General features: G+C 40.7%; 1 protein-coding gene across 4 annotated transcripts in view; it reads right to left on the bottom strand.

The window, feature by feature from the left end:
- CA13 (carbonic anhydrase 13) overlaps positions 1 to 16,657 on the bottom strand; it is a 48,887-nt gene extending 32,230 nt beyond the window's left edge. For all 4 annotated transcript variants that reach the window (XR_007407058.1, XR_003130421.3, XR_003130423.3 and 1 more), the window contains exons 1-3: positions 16,517 to 16,657; positions 11,256 to 11,453; positions 3,062 to 3,180 (exon numbers count right to left, since the gene is read on the bottom strand). Coding sequence is in view for 1 of the 4 variants with exons in the window: in XM_025433616.3 (XP_025289401.1) it covers positions 3,062 to 3,180; positions 11,256 to 11,453; positions 16,517 to 16,553 (354 nt within the window). In the remaining 3 variants the exon portion in view is untranslated. The remainder of the gene's footprint in view (positions 1 to 3,061; positions 3,181 to 11,255; positions 11,454 to 16,516) is intronic.
- Between the last annotated feature and the right edge of the window lie 2,038 nt (positions 16,658 to 18,695).

Raw genomic sequence — 18,695 nt, 5'->3', positions numbered from 1 at the left:
TACTCAAACCAAAGTCTTACGAGTGTTTCTAGACTCCTCTTTTTTCTTCCTTCAATCTTGACATCCTTTTCATTGGCAAGTCCCACCGATTTTATTTCCCAAACAGATCATGGACTCATCTAGCTCTCTTCACCCCCACCACCCCCAGAGCCCAAACCACCACCCTTGCTCATTTGAACTATTTCCCTAACCTTCTAATATGTCTCCCTGTTTCAACATTTGCCCGACCTCTTTTCCACATAGCAGCTAGTTATAGTTTGTAAAATATGAAGTAGAACATGACATTCTCCTGCTTAAAACCCTCCATTATCTTTGTCTCAATACATTAAGGATAAGTTCTAAATTTCTCATCAAGCCCTACAAAGCCCCACAAGGCATGGTCCTTGCTTGCCTCTCTAGGACATGGCCTATCACCTATCCCTCATTAATCCCACCCAATCCCAGAAGCCAATGCCTTTCACTTCTTAAACATGCCAACTTCATTTCTGCCTGAGGCCATCTGTATCTGCTGTGCCCACTTGCTGAGAAGCTGTCTAGATTTTTCTCATGGTGACTCCTTAGCCATTCAGTCTCAATTCACATAAATTGAAAAGAAAGTTTTCCTGACTCTTCAATCAGATCCCATGGTATTATTCCTATCAAAGAATTTACCATATACCATTTATTCGTGTGTTTATTGTCTACCTCTAACAACCCCTCACAACCCTGGAGTCTGACCCAGACTTCTTCATTCTCCATCAGCATTCCTATCTCACATCAGAAAACAAGCCACCCCCAACCAAATCAATCAACAAATCCCACTGAAACTGTACTTGGAAGCTAGCATTCCAATTAACTGCACTATCATCTATTTCCTGGAACTTCCCCGAAAGCCCCCTCACTGACTCCCCTTATTCATTCCTGCTTCAACCCAATTTATTGGGTTACAGGCTCAAACTGTAGCCTGAGTATTTTTTAAATGCAAATATGATCACTTGGCAATTCCAAGCCAGTCAGCGGCTTCCCACCACACTTAGAATTAAGTTCACAATCCTTACTGGGATTTACCTTTGTAAAATCTGGCCCCACAGCCTTTCCAACTTTACCTCTGGCAGCCCTCCTCTTTGCTCGCCAGGCACAAATCCCACTGGCCGCTTTGTTGTTCAAATCCGTGTTGTGCCCTGCCCCAAGTCCTCAAATACATGATGTGCTTTCCTCCCCACCCCAAGTCCTCACACATGATTTTAGGCAGGGCCACTGCTGTCTCTGCCCTTTGCCTGGCTTACTTCCGCTCATCCTTTAGGTTTAGGGTTGAAGGACTCTTCACAGGGAAACATTCCCTGACTCATCCTTACTTCCTTCCAGCACTCCTTCAGGATGAGCACAAGGAAGCTGGACAAAGATGGGGGACACAGTGGGGTCACAATGAATTCTTAGAGTGAATGAATTCCTGAACAAATTAATAAAATACGAAACGGCATTAAACACATATTAAAGAATATATGAAATCCCAAGTCAAAGCTTTACTTCAAGAGGGAAAAGTCTACAAAGATGTCTCTTGCTCTGCAAGTCAGGACTCTGTGCTTCTGGAAAATTTCAGGATATGAGTGCTCTTTTTAAGAAACAACTTGCCAGCTCAGATAAAAAGCCTGAGAATATGCTTTCAAGTTCAGGACGCTGGAAAGTATAACCATAAAGCAATGTGACTAATTTCTTTTAATTGCTTAGGAAAATCACAAAGCAGTAATCCAAAACCAGCTCAATCCCCACAGAGCCTTTCAGATTTAGAACAATGTATTAAATTCAGAATACAAACTTTAGAAAGCAATATAAACACAACTCAGCGGATGATAAAAACCGAGGCACCAGACAGATTCAGGAGTCCCACTTTCTACATTCTTGGCATCTTTTGTCCAGTGCCATACAACACTCTGGATATACATTTTATTCCCCCACCGTGAAAACATAGCAGGTCCCATATGCTAAGCATTTGGCTGCAAACAAAAGTGTTTTAATGGATGTTATGGTTGATAGGCTCAAAGAATAGATATACTTGTTAATGAAAGAGCAAAACTGGAAAATTCTCTTGGCTGGATTTCTCTGAACAGCAGAACTATAAAGGAGTGTCTGAACTCCACAGCTCAGTGACCATGAGAAAATGAAGAAAAACTTCACTTGCCTGGTAATGCTCTGTTTCACCTAGACAAATCGCAAGCCAAATTACTGTCACTTAAAGAGCTTTGGTTGAGTCATCCAATAATTCACTTTCATCTCAGGGAAAAGTTGGGTGCTGGCAATATTTAACAGTATTAAAACTTGAAGTACATTATGCCTTGTCATTTAACAGAGGATTAGAAAACATAGAGTATTATTAACGAATATATTTATAAAAGAGTAACTTCCCAATTTACAAAAATCAATGAAAAATAAATAAATAAATAAAAATAAAAATAAAATAAATAAATAAAAAAAATCAATGAATGCTTTATTGTGTTATGCTTTACCAGTGACTTCAATAATTAACAGAGATTCTACTTTATACCTGTAAATAGAGAGGTAATGTAGAGTTTAGGAGAGCTGTGCCTTTGTTTCTTTTCCCTATAAGGAATTTGCCATTTACTATAACTTCTAAACATGCTATTGGACCAAATATCTGGACCAAATATCTACACAGTTAGGCCCAAATCAAATGTCACTTTCTCTACCTTCTCTGGACTTTCAGGAAACACAACAGATATTATAGAAAGTGTTTGTAATTGTGATCAAACAGACCTGAGTTTAAACCATCTCAACTACTTCCTAATTGGCTAAATTACTTAATCTCTCCAACTCTGCAGTTTACTCATTTCTAGAATGAGTACAAGAACTCTAGGTTCTCAGAGTCAGTGTAAGGCTCAGAAGGACCACATTTATAGCTCTCATACTGATAAACTCTCATACTGATGGAATAAAGCAATTTCAGACACTTACTCCTAATTGGCTCAAGATCAATGTGGAGTCAAGAGAATTGTCCGCTGTATTTGTTAAATCCCACCACCTGGGAAAATGCTGAATCATAAATATGTGTGGGATAATATATTACCTCTGCCGCGTATCTCACTCCATCCACCACGTGTTCAGAGCCGTGATCATCAGCAGACCCCCAGTGAAGGTGAAACTGTCGCAAGCGGTAGCTTCCAGTGAGAGGACCCCCACGTAGAACTAAACACCAACACATTTTAAGTTGTTAGCAAGAAAAAAATACTCAAACATGCTGCTACAATCCACATGACCTCCCTGAGTTACTCAACATGCCCGTGTTCTCCCAGGAATCCTTTTTACAAACGTTTCATTCAGTTTGCAGACAGGAATACAATTTTTAGGTACATGACGAATGAAAACAAACATTTTAAAAGGTTGGAGAGTTCACGGTACAGATTTTTATGGGACATGTGGGAAATCACAACAGACACAGTGGTTAGAAAGTAGAAGAAATTAACGGTCCCTAACAGTAAAGAATTGGTCCTTTTACTGGAGGATGTCAGGATCTCTGGATAAGGATATGATATGTAAAGAGGACTGCCCTAAGCCTGGCCCAGCAGCCCAGCACTGTGGCTGAGAACAGCCTCCAGCAATGAGAAGACCTGGGCTCCCCCTCTTACTGTGTCATCTCGCACCAATCCTAACTTCAAAGCTTTAGCTTTCGCGTCTGTAAGCTCAAGATAGTAACACTCTCTCCTCCTGATGCTATTTTGAAAATAGAGTAAAAGAGTTGAATACAAAAAGAACTTATCACTGCCTGGCACACAATCAGTTTGCTGGACACATTCTCTATTATTACTGTTTTATTCTTGTTAGGATTACTACAAAAATTGGCCAAGTAAGCACATTTTCTGTACTTGAATTCTATCTAAACGGGACAAACAAAAAAATTAAAAAATTAAGAAAAATAAATGGGACAAAATTAACTCTTGTTTTTTTTTTTTTTTTTTTTTGGCAACAGAATCATATCTTAAGGATAGAGAAAAAGAGAAAAGCTCCTTATAGAAAGCATAGTTCTAAACTGTCTCCTCCTAATTAATCTTTATTGGGGGCAGCCCCGGTGGCGCAGCGGTTTGGTGCTGCCTGCAGCCTGGGGTGTGATCCTGGAGACCTGGGATCGAGTCCCACGTCGGGCTCCCTGCATGGAGCCTGCTTCTCTCCCTCTCCCTCTGCCTGTGTCTCTGCCTCTCTCTGTGTGTCAATAAATAAATAAAATCTTAAAAAAAATCTTTATTGGGCATGTTTAAAGGTTATGGGGAGATAAGAAAGCACTGGATGTTCAACATACCGTATGTGTTACAAATCCCCCATCAACATTCAATGGAAGAGCTAGGTTGTGAAGTGCAGCCTTAATAGCAGTTTGATTTAAATGAACCTCCTCTTCAGAGACAGGAAAACAAAGATACAGAGATAGAGGTATCTCCAAAGCACCAGGAATGGTCCATCTTACATAAGAAACAAAAGATGGCATGGGGTGGCTGGCTGGCTCAGTCAGTAAAACATGTGCCTCGATCTCAGGGCCGTGAGTTCAAGTCTCATGTTGCATGTGGAGCCTACAGAAGCAAAAGATGCTAAGAGGTATCACTAGCAGTTTTCCACAAACAGCAAGGAAGAAAGGGAAAATACATTTGCCTAAAGCACACCTCTCATTGGGCTATACAGCGGGAGAGAAATGATGCAGACGGTTGTCTGTATTAACCAGTACAAACCGAACTCATTTCTTCCTCACTCAGTTTGACTCAGCTAAAGTTGAACGTCAATGATTAAGAGTTAGTGTGGTTGGAATCAGCAAACCTGGAAATTGTCCCAGCTCAGCTACTGAATTATGTGATCTTTCAAAACTCACTTAAGCTTCTGTGGGCGTCAGCTTTCTGTCTACATCTGTGTTCATTTGTCTATTTTTAATTAGGGGATTGGACTGGATGCTCCTCCTTACCTTCTACAATTACCAAAACTACCAAGGGGAAAAAACACTGAGCATATGCAATAAAACATTTTTGGAAGATTGAATGATTGGAGGTTCCTTTGGATTCATTTCAATCCAGATTTCTTTACAATAATTAAGATAGCTATTTCCAAAGCCCTCTGAAAAGTAAAAGAGAAGAAGCATTGACAGCAAACTCTAGGGCTTGCTCTCCTGTTATAAACAGAGTAGTTTTCATGTTCTGAGTCTCCCACTGAGCAGTATTTGTGAGGACAGAGACTCTGATTGGGTCCCATCACCTAAGCACATTAACTATCACAGAGCAAATGCATGATAAATATTTGATGAATGAATGAATAAAACATTTGATTTGTCTTTAAACAAGCAATTTCAAGGTTGATTCACAGAAAAATTAATTTAAAAGGCACATTTCCCTAAGTGATTCCATACAGCACGGATGCAATGGCATTTCAAATGAAAAGAAATCAATAATTCTTTTTTATTATTTAAATTCAAGTCAGTTAATATATAGTGTAATATTGGTTTCGGGGGTAGAATTTAGTGATCCATCCCTTACATATAACACCCAGTGCTCATCCCAACAAGTGCCCTCCTTCATGCCCATCACTCATTTAGCCCATCCCACACCTGCCTCCCCTCCAGCAACCCTCAGTCTGTTCTCCATAGTTAAGAGTCTCTTACAGTTTACTTCTCTCTCTGTTTTTATCTTATTTTATTTTTCCTTCCCTTCTCCTATGGTCATCTGTTTTGTTTCTTAAATTCCACACAGGAGTGAAATCATACGGTATTTGTCTTTCTCTGATTTATTTCCTTAGCATAATATATTCTAGTCCCTCCATGCTGTTGCAATGGCAAGATTTCATTCTTTTTGATGGCTGAGTAACATTTATATATTTTATATATCCATTCATCTGTCGATGGACATTTGACTCTTTCCATAGTTTAATTATAGTTGACAGTGCGGCTATAAACATTGGGGTGCATGTGCCCCTTTAAATCAGCATTTTCATAACCTTTGGGTAAATACCTAGTAGTGCAATTGGTGGATAATAGGATAATTTTAACTTTTTGAGGAACCTCCACACTGTTTTCCAGAGTGGCTGCACCAGTTTGCATTCCTTCCAACAGTGCAAAAGAGTTCCCCTTTCTCTGCATCCTCGTCAATCTGTTGTTGCAGGAGTTGTTAATTTTAGCCAAAGAAATCAACATTTTTATTGCCCCTTTTTTTTTCTTGCTGTAGCATAAGACCTGAGCTGAAACACAAAGTCATTCCTTCACAGATAAAAAGCAGATTAGAGAGCTTGAGTAATCGATGTGAAATTAACTTTGGGAGAAGATGCAAACAAATTGGCTCAAGAGGAAGAAAGCGATACCAAAAAACACACATTGTTAGGGAAACATCCAAGAATAATGGTTGATCTCTGGAAAGTCTGCTCTGAATCCAGGGTTTAAAGCCAGATTAGCATAGCTCTGCTAGTTAAGCAACAAAGATTGCCTTACACTCTACATATTTGGCTCCACATGTAAGTGTTTCAACTCAAATATTCAAACTGGGACCATGATTAGCAAATATCTACTTGTGAAGAAAATATTCTCTTGGAGCAGAGCTCTTCTGAAACACAGGGTGGGGAAAAGGGAGTCAAAATATTAAGGTTAATTTATCATTGAATTTGAGATAGTCTATAACAAAATAATGAAATGAATAATAGCAATAAAAATTATTTTTAAGGAAAATGACTTAGTGTTTTCAAGTATTAAATCATTCATCTTCCTCTGTAACCTAGATGAGTAAATAAATATTGTCTCCATCTTATATCTGAAAATGAGTAATCATTTCTCCAAAATCACACTTGGTACACATGTACACTTATCCTTTCATTTGGGATTTTTCTTAAATCTATCTCAAATAAAACACTCATATAAGAGGTCTATGGAGATTAAGAAATCAGAGTCAAATGCCATAAAAGTATGAGAAATTTTTAATATCTTAGTAAAAGGGTCCTTGTCATTTCTTATATGCTGCAAAGACCAACAATGTTATGAAACTAGCAATGTAGATGTTACTCCATTAAATTTGACTTTGTTAGAAATTTGCTAGTCCTATTCATTTTCTGAAATGACTCTGTCATCAGTGGCCTTAAGTGATAAGCATGCTTGCAACAAAATCAGAAAAAAAAATAATTTCAAAGTTAACACACTTGTCTGTGCATGCATTTACTGTCTATCCTACCAGGATACAAACTCTTTTAAGGAAGAGTCTGTCTTGTTCTCTTGTATTTCTAGTGCCTAAGACAGGGTCTGCATCAATAAATACTACTAACAAAAAGTAGAAAAGAGGCCTCACCTGTAGAAGCACTTCTCCATAAACTTTGGTTTATAAGGTGGCTACTGAGGAAGTGACCTGGGAATCACTAAAGAATATGTTCTTATGACTATGAATCTAATGAAAGTTGAAGCCTAATCACTGTATGGTAAACGGTTCTCTGAAGTAAAGCTAAATGAATAGCACATCTGTATTTTGCTTGGAATCTAGGAAAAGAGGAACCAAACAGCACAAATCTGCCAGGATTATACCATGAAAGACTAAAGCCATAAATGTTTCCAGTCCTGAATTCTTTATGGAGCCAGGAAAGTCTTCATTAAGTCCAGCTTCTTTTGCTCTGAGCATATGCACACCTGGTTGCTCTCCCATTGCTCATTCATCCGACAATTCTGAAGAGCTTACTATGGGCCTGTAACTTTGTTTAATACTAAGTACGGCATGATGGGTAAGGTCATCCCTATCGTCAAGTAACTTACAGTCAAGTGAAGGAAACATCATTATAATAAAGTTTTGTTACCTGGGGATCTTGGCTTCTAGGGGGGATCATACAACTAAGGTATCCTCCCCCACCCCTATTTTTTTCTGTTTTTGTTCTTTTCTAATGTATAACTTCGGATCTTGTGAATTTGGCTGATTTCAGGCAGTTATCTAGAACCACATAACTAGAACTGGTAACTAGATCATAACCGAGAAATTAACAATTTCTAGAGATGAAAATTAAAGAATAAGCACTGAATCCATCAAGTCACTGGTATTCCTAGGAGGTCTTTCTTAACGAGAAGCCAGCTTCCTTTTGACATCTTTAAAAAATTTCATGGAAAAAAAAATTAAATAAATAAATAAATAAATAAATAAATTTCAGCACAACATATCTCATACATGGAAAGAACACAGGCCTGTTATTTATTATGTTTTATTGTTATTAATTTGTTATTAATAGTTATTAAATGCTTACTATAAGCCAGGAACTCTCCCTTATTAAAATATAAAAATTAGTACAACAGCCTTTAACAATTAAACATCCAAACAATGAATAATCCACTAAATGCTTAAACTACTTGGGTGTCAAATGGTAAATATTAATTGATTTCTGGTGGTTTGTAATCTTATTGGGACTTCACCTATGTAGACCAATATGTCCTGTACCACAATGCCATATCAATTTTCTATGTCTTCCAGAAAACATCGTACCAAAAGATTTTTTGGGTTTTTGGTTTGTTTATTTTTTTTTAAGATTTTGTTTATTCATTCATGAGAAAGGCAGAGACAAGGCAGAGGGAGAAGCAGGCTCTCCATAGGGATCCCAATGCAGGACTTGATCCCTGGATCCCGGGATCATGACTTGAGCCAAAGGCAGACGCTCAACCATCGAGCCACCTAGGTGCACCCAAAAAATGTTTTTAACTTAAACACACATTTGTTGAGTACCTATTGTGTGCAAGGCACCATGCTAGATAGATGAGTGAGACATAGACATTGCTCACAAGGAGTCTTCAGCTGAGTGGAAAGAGAACCAACTGGCAGTTACAATGCAGTGTGGGAAGCTCTGTGATAGGACAAGCCTGGGGTGCTACAGGAGGAGTTGTAGGGCCAGTCAGATGAGATTCCCAGATGTGAGATCCTGTCTGAGTACAGAAAGACCAGTAGCTAGGGTGGAATGTCCTTGTCTCTCCTTATCAGATTATTATTTCCCTTCCACTATGGCCAACAGGAATTCTTCCCAAAAAATTTCATGTCCTCTGTCCCTTTTTTATTTTTTTTTCCTGCCCTCTTTTAAAAGGACTATTAAAATTCGAATGGGTGGGTCACCAGAGGTTAACCACAGGAAATGCAACTGCCTAGAAAAAGAAGCCCTACAAAGACCATGCGTTTGGTTTCTTGGCTGGTGGGATTCAGAGTTAATTTTGGTCAAGAATGGCTTCTTTACAAAATGGAAACTGTTTTCTTCAAATCAAAGTGGTTTGCTATAGACAGTATCTTTGTGTTGTTTACAGTTTACTAAAAAAAAAGCCAACAATTTATTTTAACTATAGTGGTCTCTACTTTTTCACTGATTTAATACCCAGAATCACCATGAAACATTTTATTTATCTTGAGAAAAAAAGAAAGAGAATAATGACCCATATTTATGTGGTTTCTGTCTCAGAGGGGTACAAAGTACTTTACAGACATTTCCAATTAACCCTGGTAATTTCATTGTGATCTAGATAGGAACGAGACCTTCACATAGGGGAGAGGCACACACTACCAATCACAGACACATTGTCAAATCTGGAAACACGAACTGATTCCCCCGGAGTAACCCAAAGTACAGGGAAAATGAGAGGAAGAGAGAAAGAGACAGGGAGAAAGAGGAAGAGAGAAAGGAAAAGGAGGAAACAGGGAGAGGGAGAGAGAGGAAACCTAGATCATCATCAAGCAAATTAGAGTAGGAATTTTTTACGACCAAGGCTGCCTACATTTATAAATAAAAACATTTTGGGGCACTTGGTGGCTCAGTCAGTTAAGCGTCCAACTCTGGGTTGTTTGTTTTTTTTTTAAGATTTTTATTTTATTTATTCATGAGAGACAGAGAGAGAGATAGGCAGAGGGAGAAGCAGGTTCCCCACGGGAAGCCCAAGGTGGAACTCCATCCCAGGACCCCGGGATCATGACCTGAGCCAACAGCAGATGTTCAACCACTGAACCACACAGTCGTTCCTGACTCTTGGTTTTGACTGAGGTCATGATCTTAGGGTCGAGTTCAAGCTCCATGCTCAGCAGGGAGTCTGCTTGAGATTCTCTCCCTCTTCCTCTGCCCCTCTCCCCACTCATGTTCTCTCTCCCTTTCTCTAAATAAATAAATCTTAAAAAAAAAAAAAAAAACAAAGTTTTAGGTGATTAGGTAATTGCTTCTTATTCTAAAACTAGGAGTGGGTTGCCTCAAGTTTTTTTTTAAGACTTTATTTATTTATTTATTCATGAGACACAGAGAGAGAGAGAGACAGAGGCAGAGGGAGAAGCAGGCTCCATGCAGGAAGCCTGATGTGGGACTCGATCCCGGGACTCAGGATCAAACCATTAACAAAAGGCAAGATTCTCAACCACTGAGCCACCCAGGTGTCCCTAGCCTCAAGTTTTTATGTTTGAGATATAAACAGTACCAAACTATGATTATGGATGGTATAAACTTTATGCTCAGAAGCCTTAGACTATTTACAATGTATCCATCAACCATATCTATTAATACAGATCATCAAACTGAGGCTTAAAGGAAAGACCATTGAATATAGTATATAAAAGGCAAGATCTTCCTTCCCTCAAAAAGTTAAAAATACCATGTGTTAATCTTTCTTTGTGCATTTTTTACAATGCTCTGATGAAAATATATCTTTCATGGATTTGACAAATATGAGAAAAATTTTGTGGGTTTATAATTTTTGGTAACAACATAGTATCACATAAATACAGATTTTATTACTAACCTAAATCTGAGCTTAATGAATAAATGAAAACCTTCTTCCAATTTAGGGTTTTTATAAATTAGCTATATTTTTCATGAATAGAGCAAATACAGCATCATCCTGATATTAAACTAAAATTAAAAATAATTTGTCAGAAGCTTTAAGAAGTATTCCAAAATTTGATTCTCTCTAATCTTCTCCCTCATCTTAACTTTAAACTGGATATGATGATTCTTTGGGAAGTGAATATGCTTGAAGTAGGATTAAAGGTTCATTTTTAAGGACATTCTCTTTTCCTACTTCATTTAGTTATCAAATTAACAAATAAACTGAAGTTTTATTTGGCTGGTCCATGGCTTATTGACAGCATAAAAGACATTATGCCATGAAATAGTGAAAATAAACCTTTATTATAAGTTCTAGCAAAGTATTAATAAGGAACATATAATGCATAGATATTTTAAATATGAAAGAAAAGAAATCACAGCCCAATCATCCAAGACCCTCACCCCCCCCACCCATCAAAAAAAAAAAAAGAACCAACCTGATTTGTCCTCCGTGTCATCAAAGTCAACGCTGAAGGAATGGCCACTATTACTGATGATTTTGGCTGAGTTTGCATCATACTTGATACTAAGAGGTCGCAGAGAAGAGTCATATTTCACTTCTTTGGTTTTAATCTCAATCGGAGATTGTTGATCCCCATCAGCAATAGGGAAAAATTTATTCCAATGAATAGGACCTTAAATATATAGGACCGGTAGAAAAAAAAAAGACTATATAAGTTATTTCCTTTACCAAACATTTGTTGGGTGCAACATACTGTGCTTGAGCTGATGGAAAAACAAATAAGGTCTTCATCCTCAGGAACTTCACATCTAATTTTTTTTATATGACTAGCAGTTTTCATTATAGTTATGAAAATCTCCTGGTTTGCTTTAACTCCTTTGCAGCATTAAACTAACCCTTATGGGCAAAAAGCATGTAAGGTTGTTTTTTTTTTAAGATTTTATTTATTTTTTCATGAGAGACACACAGAGAGAGGCAGAGACATAGGCAGAGGGAGAAGCAGACTCCCTCTAGGGAGCCTGATGTGGGACTCGATCCTAGGACCCAAGATCACGTCCTGTGTCAAAGGCAGATACTCAACCACTGAGCCACCCGGTATGTAAATTTTAAAAAGTAGTTTCCAGGGACATCTGGATGGCTCAGTCAGTTAAGAGTCTGACTCTTGGTTTTGGCTCAGGTCAAAGGCTCATGGCTCATGAGATCGAGCCCTGCATTGGGCCCCCTGCTCAGCATGGAACTACTTGAGATTCTCTCCCTCTGACTTTCTCTCATCGCCTACACACACCTGTGCTCACTCTCACTCTCTCCCTCTAAAATAAATAAATCTTTAGAGGAAAAAAACAGTACTTTCCAAAGGTATCTTTCTATCAAACTAAAAACAACAGCACAATTCATCATTGTAAACAATGAGATTTAGTCTCAGCTCCAAGAATGATCTGTGGTAGCTCCAGAGGTCAGTAAGTTCATGGGTTGAAGGAATTAATGGAACTGAAAAAGCTGTGTAGAAAAAAAAAGGGGGGGTGCAGTTCTTAAAAATGCTATCCCTATTTCTTTCTTCTGCCACTTACTTGTGTCTTCAGGTGCCACCCAGGCCTCAGCTCAGTTACCTCTGATGTGCAACAGGCATACTAAGGAAATGCATAAATTTTTCACACAGCATAATCGAAATAAAATGACTATACCACGTCAGGAAATGTAATATAGCTGATTATGGTCAGTGGAGTCAGGTAACAATTTCTTTCTTTCTTCTTTCTACATTTCAGAAGGTCCCTTTTTTTTTTTTAAGACCTTTTATTTATTTATGTGAGAGAGAATGAGAGAAAGTACAAGAAGGAGGGAGGGATAGAGGGAGAGGGAGAAGCAGACTCCCCACCAAGCAGGGAGCCTGACACAGGGCTCCATCCCAGGACCCAGGACCCCAAGATCATGGCCTGAGGCCCAAGGCAGATGCTTAACCGACTGAGTCACCCAGGCACCGCCCCCCCCAAAGGTCCTTCTGTGGTTATTTTGCCAAAGTTACATTTGAATTACAACATAAGGGACAACTGTCATCCTGATCCTCTATTCAAAAAGTCAAAATTGCATCCAGTTCCCAAGTGAGACACATGTTTGGTAAATTAACATGAACCAATAAGCAGGCAATTCCCTTGTCTAGACTCTTCATTTCTCTGGGAGACTTGATTCGAGTCCTGCCTCCCGAAACCAAGAGTAAGAATGCAGCTTCAAGTAACCTCTGACTCATTTTACAGATCAGAGTGGTCACTTTATGGGTTCAAGGTTCTTATTATGTCTACTATGCCTGCAATTTACACAGCTACCACCACCAGGTCGGTAGAGCACAGGGCTACTAACTAAGCTTTTCCCGATTTCACTAACTTGATTTCTCTAATATTCAAGTATGTATTAAAATGGCACAGCATGGGGCGCCTGGGTGGCTCAGTGGTTGAGCATCTGCCTTTGGCCCAGGGTGAGATCCCAGGATCTGGGATCAAGTTCCACACCAGGCTCCTTGCAGGGAATCTGCTTCTCCCTCCACCTATGTCTCTGCCTCTCTCTCTCCCTCTCTCTCTCTGTGTGTCTCTCATGAATAAATAAATAAAAATCTTTAAAATAAAAAAAAATAAAATGGCACAGCATGACAATTAATTAAACGTTTGTTACCGACAGCAACAAATATTTTTAAAGATGAGATTTAGAATGAAGTTTCAAGAAACTCAAATATATCACAATTATCAACAGCTCCCATCTCTAAATCTAATGTTCCTTATTACTCTTCAATTTTGCAAAGGAGAAAGCTTAAGCTCTTTCGCTCACGTATGCTTCCGGCACAAAAAGTCAGAGCATGAATATATAACCATACACACAACTTACAAGCTCTCTACTCCTGAGTCTGACCCTTTGGACTTCAAAGCAACTTGAACATCAAAAGTCCTTGCCTACAACTTATTACAGGAAAGGCATTACATTCCCTGATGTATGAAGTACTCTCCTTTACCTTCCCAGTGCTCTTTCCTTGCACAATCTAGTTCTTGCTTTAAGTGAAAAGTTTTCTATCTCACTGTCACCAAGTCTGATTTAACCTGATGATAATCTGATTTCAAATATGTGATGCATGTATCACAAAATATTGTTGACCTTTTTCTTTCTCTTCCTAATTTCTTTACTCTCTTACTTCCAGTCCTTTATAACAAGGTGAATTTTTAAATTTTTTTTATTTTTTTTTTATTTATGATAGTCACACAGAGAGAGAGAGAGGCAGAGACAGAGGCAGAGGGAGAAGCAGGCTCCATGCACCGGGAGCCCGACGTGGGATTCGATCCCCGGTCTCCAGGATCGCGCCCTGGGCCAAAGGCAGGCGCCAAACCGCTGCGCCACCCAGGGATCCCAAGACGAATTTTTAAAAGCAGAGGCAAACCAAAGTAAAATAAAAGTAATATCACTTTGCACAAATTACTCAGTATTATTTATTAACCACCATAGTGGGTTCATTTCCCTGCCTCCTCAAGGGGCTCTTTTAAACATAGTTCTTAAGTAGAGATGGATAGTGATTCTTCCACTGACTCAAGAACTTTTGAATATCTATAGAGAGGTTTAGTTTTCAGTAATTGTCACATTCCCTAAACTAAACCAACAAAACTATCACAGGTTACTGGAAGAACTTACAAGTTTTTGGTGAAGGTGGTACCCCCCTCCAATGTCTCAACCCTTGGTATTCCATTTTATCATTGCTACTATAACCAGTTTAAGTTACCTTTTATCTGCTCATTCAGTGCTTCTGCCAATCTAAACCGAAAACAGGCAACCAAACTTGCCCAGTCAAGATACAACACATTGCCAGTAGGCTTTTGCCACAGTTGATCTCCTTACAGACGTGGTCCACAGAAAGCTATTGTGTCTAAAGCAGGAAATGGCCCTATAATTCTTAGCAGAATAAGAAAATCACTCCTTGGTAATGACTTTTCAGAGACAGATTTTTTTTTTTTAATTTCTGAAGATGAGCTTCATTGGAGCCAATATTTTCTAACATATAAATGTATTAAAGAGTAATCAGTACTCACTGATTGAAAATGCCCTTCCTCTTCCTAACTATAGTGAGGGCATTGTCAAAGCCAGTAACTATAAATAACAAAAATTAAAATTATTCCAGCAGAGAGGGAAATGAAAAGAAATTTGTTTTGTGGCTTTTTTTCCCCAAAACATAAATGGAAAGTAGCAAAATGTGAGGTTAAAATTATAGTCTCAATCAAAAAGATATTCCCCTAAATTATACCTTTCATTATTAAAGTTCTAATTTCACCTGCTGCCATTTTTAAAGTGGCAAGTTAATCATAACCTCAAAAAAGTCTACAATTGGAAATGAAGCTTTTCTGTTTCTTGTGAAAATAAACTTTCTATAAAACTTCACTATATGGTACTGTTCAATAATATGCATGTTAATCCAAGGAAAGTATTATTACTATTATTATTAGTATTCACACATCTAATTTTGACAGTGATTTACTATAAGGCTCTCTTGGTGTCACTTTGCAGTTATTTCAAATAATGGTTATTTTGATGATTTAGTATATAGAGGAAGAAAAGCATACATATCATTATTACTGTCACTCTCATCAATAAATACATTTTCACCTACGTGTTAAATTTTGAATAATCTGGGCAGCCCTGGTGGTGCAGCGGTTTAGTTCCGCCTGCACCCGGGGGTGTGACCCTGGAGACCTGGGATCGAGTCCCACGTCGGGCTCCCTGCATGGAGCCTGCTTCTCTCTCTCTCTCTCTCTCTCTCTCTCTCTCTCTCTCTCTCTCTCTCTGTGTGTGTGTCTCATGAATACACAAATAAAATCTTTAAAAAATTTTTGTTTAATAATCCTTTGCTAATCCTCTGTCTCTGCAAGGATGAGTGTGGGAGAGGGAGAAAGTGAAGGAGCCGCAAGCATAACTTCATTTTTTAGAAAGAACCTAAGTCTTCCTACAGCTAATGGTACCAGTCAACCAACTGCAAATCGCCATTGCATTATTTTGCAGTAACAGCTATTAAGAAATTGGCAGTAGGGCAGCCCCGGTGGCTCAGCGGTTTAGCGCCGCCTACAGCCCAGGGCCTGATCCTGGAGACCCGGGATCGAACCCACCGTCGGGCTCCCTGCATGGAGCCTGCTTCTCCCTCTGCCTGTGTCTCTGCCTCTCTCTCTCCCCTCTCTGTGTATTCCCACGAATAAATAAATAAAATCTTTAAAAAAGAAAAGAAATCGGCAGTAGTTTGGTTGCCAAGACGGCAGCTTAAGTCTTCAGGCTTGCATTATGAAAATTACTAAAATTCCTTAGGTAGCCTCAAATGCTTTCCATGATTTCCTCTAAGTGAATAATGAACTTTAAAAAACTGAAAGCGAACTTGTCCTCGTTCAAGGGTGTCATCAGACCTCCCATCTCCGAGCCTTTAATTGGCAAGTAGCTGTTAGCAGGGAAAGTCCTGGGCTTTTCAAAGGTGAACGGACACCTGGGAGGATCTCGGGTCTGGAGGATCCACACCACCTCTCACCCCCGCTGAGCACCCTGCAAAAGACGCTTTTCTCTGCCTGCCTGCACCAGGCGAAGCCTTCCCCCCACTTCCTGCGTTCAGCTCTGGGCAAAGCTGCCCAATTTAAAGAGGAACCAAGAAGTTTCTCGCCCAGTGTGGCTTCTGCGGGGCGCGGTGGGTCCCCCGGGCCAAGCCCCTGCCCCCCGATCTCGGGAGGCGCTCACCGTTGTGCTCGCCGTATCCCCAGCTGAGCCGCGACATGGTCCTCGGGTGGGAGGCGGCGGAGCTGCGGGGCAGCGCGAGAGGCGGCGGGCGGGGCGGGCGGGGCGGGCGGGGGCCGGGCCGGGCTGCGGAGCCGAGCGCTCCCACCCGGGCCCGGCGCTACCCGCCTCGCCCGCCAGGGGGCAGCGGCGCGCACCGAGGCGCCCGCACCTGCGAGATAGAGACCTGCGGCGGCGGCGGGGGCGGCGGCGGCGGCGGGGGCGGGGGGGGGCGGGGCCGAGTTAGGGCCCCCGCGGCGCGCGGAGTTGGCGCTGGGGGGCAACGCGAGGGCGCTCCATAGAGACGCGTGAGGGGCGGGGGGCCGGGAAGAAAGAGAGAAGGGTTTCCAGAGGGGATTTTCTGCCTCCTGAGCGGTCACCCCGGGGAGGTGTCGGTTGGAGGGCCATCCCGGGAAGACGTGAGTCACCTGGCCCCTGAAGTGGCGGGAGACACGCGACGTCCTTGACGGCAGAGGTGGTGGTGATGACGAAGTGTCATTGTGTCAAAGTGTCACAAAGTGTCATTACTGTTTGGTACTTTGTCATCACCACCACCTCTGCCCTCAAGGACGTCGCGTGTCAGATAAAGGGCTAGTGTCCAAGATCTATAAAGAACTTCTTAAACTCGACAGCAAAGAAACAAACAATCCCATCATGAAATGGGCAAAACACATGAAGAGAAATCTCACAGAGGAAGACACAGACATGGCCAACACGCACATGAGAAAATGCTCCGCATCACTTGCCATCAGGGAAATACAAATCAAAACCACAATGAGATCCCACCTCACACCAGTGAGAATGGGGAAAATTAACAAGTCAGGAAACAACCAATGTTGGAGAGGATGCGGAGAAAAGGGAACCCTCCTGCACTGTTGGTGGGAATGTGAACTGGTGCAGCCACTCTGGAAAACTGTGTGGAGGTTCCTCAAACAGTTAAAAATAGACCTGCCCTACGACCCAGCAATTGCACTGTTGGGGATTTACCCCAAAGATACAAATGCAATGAAACGCCGGGACACCTGCACCCCGATGTTTCTAGCAGCAATGGCCACGATAGCCAAACTGTGGAAGGAGCCTCGGTGTCCATCGAAAGATGAATGGATAAAGAAGATGTGGTCTATGTATACAATGGAATATTCCTCAGCCATTAGAAAAGACAAATACCCACCATTTGCTTCGACGTGGGTGGAACTGGAGGGTATTATGCTGAGTGAAGTAAGTCAATCAGAGAAGGACAAGCATTATATGGTCTCATTCATTTGGGGAATATGAAAAATAGTGAAAGGGAATAAAGGGGAAAGGAGAAAAAATGAGTGGGAAATATCAGAAAGGGAGACAGAACATGAAAGACTCCTAACTCTGGGAAACGAACTAGGGGTGGTGGAAGGGGACATGGGCAGGGGGATGGGGTGACTGTGTGACGGGCACTGAGGGGGGCACTTCACAGGATGAGCACTGGGTGTTATTCTATATGTTGGCAAATTGAACACCAATAAAAAATAAATTTATAAAAAAATAAAACATTTGTAAGCAAAACAAAACAAAACAATAATGACAATGGCCGCAGCCACACACACATCCAAAAAAAGTAATTGGAAAAAAAAAGTAATTGAGCTGCTATTCATTAAAGGCTTATCATGGCCAGTGTCTGAACTAAGACGTTTACCCACATTCAGCCATGAGATCCCCGGCATTCTTTGAGGAAGATACTTTAATTGCCCCCTGAGGCTTTAGAGAAGCTAAATAACCAGCCCCAGGTCACACAGCTAATAGGGACTTAATAATAGCTTAATAGGGACTTACTAATAGGGAAAGGATGCCCCCCCCCATCCTTCCCCAGCTTGGCTCCACAGGCCCATTCATCCTATCCCCTTCCTGACTCTCACCTTTGCAGGCTGCAGCTTGAGGAGTGAGGGAACCCACCTGATTTTTGATTCTTGGTCCAGAAGTTCTGCTGCCCTTTGGTCCCTGCTGAGAGGAAGGTGTTCGGCCCATGTCATCTTGGAGGCATGGTAGGCTTGCTGTCCTAGGGCTGGAAGCTCAGCTGAACTGACTGCAGCCCTGGAGTGGTGGGTGTTCTGGGCTCAGAGTGAAAAATAAAGAGAATCCTGTGACTTGCCAGGATTATAAGTACTGTCCG

Source organism: Canis lupus, chromosome 29 (genome assembly GCF_003254725.2).
Source record: "Canis lupus dingo isolate Sandy chromosome 29, ASM325472v2, whole genome shotgun sequence".
Classification (NCBI taxonomy): domain Eukaryota; kingdom Metazoa; phylum Chordata; class Mammalia; order Carnivora; family Canidae; genus Canis; species Canis lupus.
Note: the sequence above shows the minus strand (reverse complement) of the source record. Positions and strands in the feature narration are given on the sequence as shown.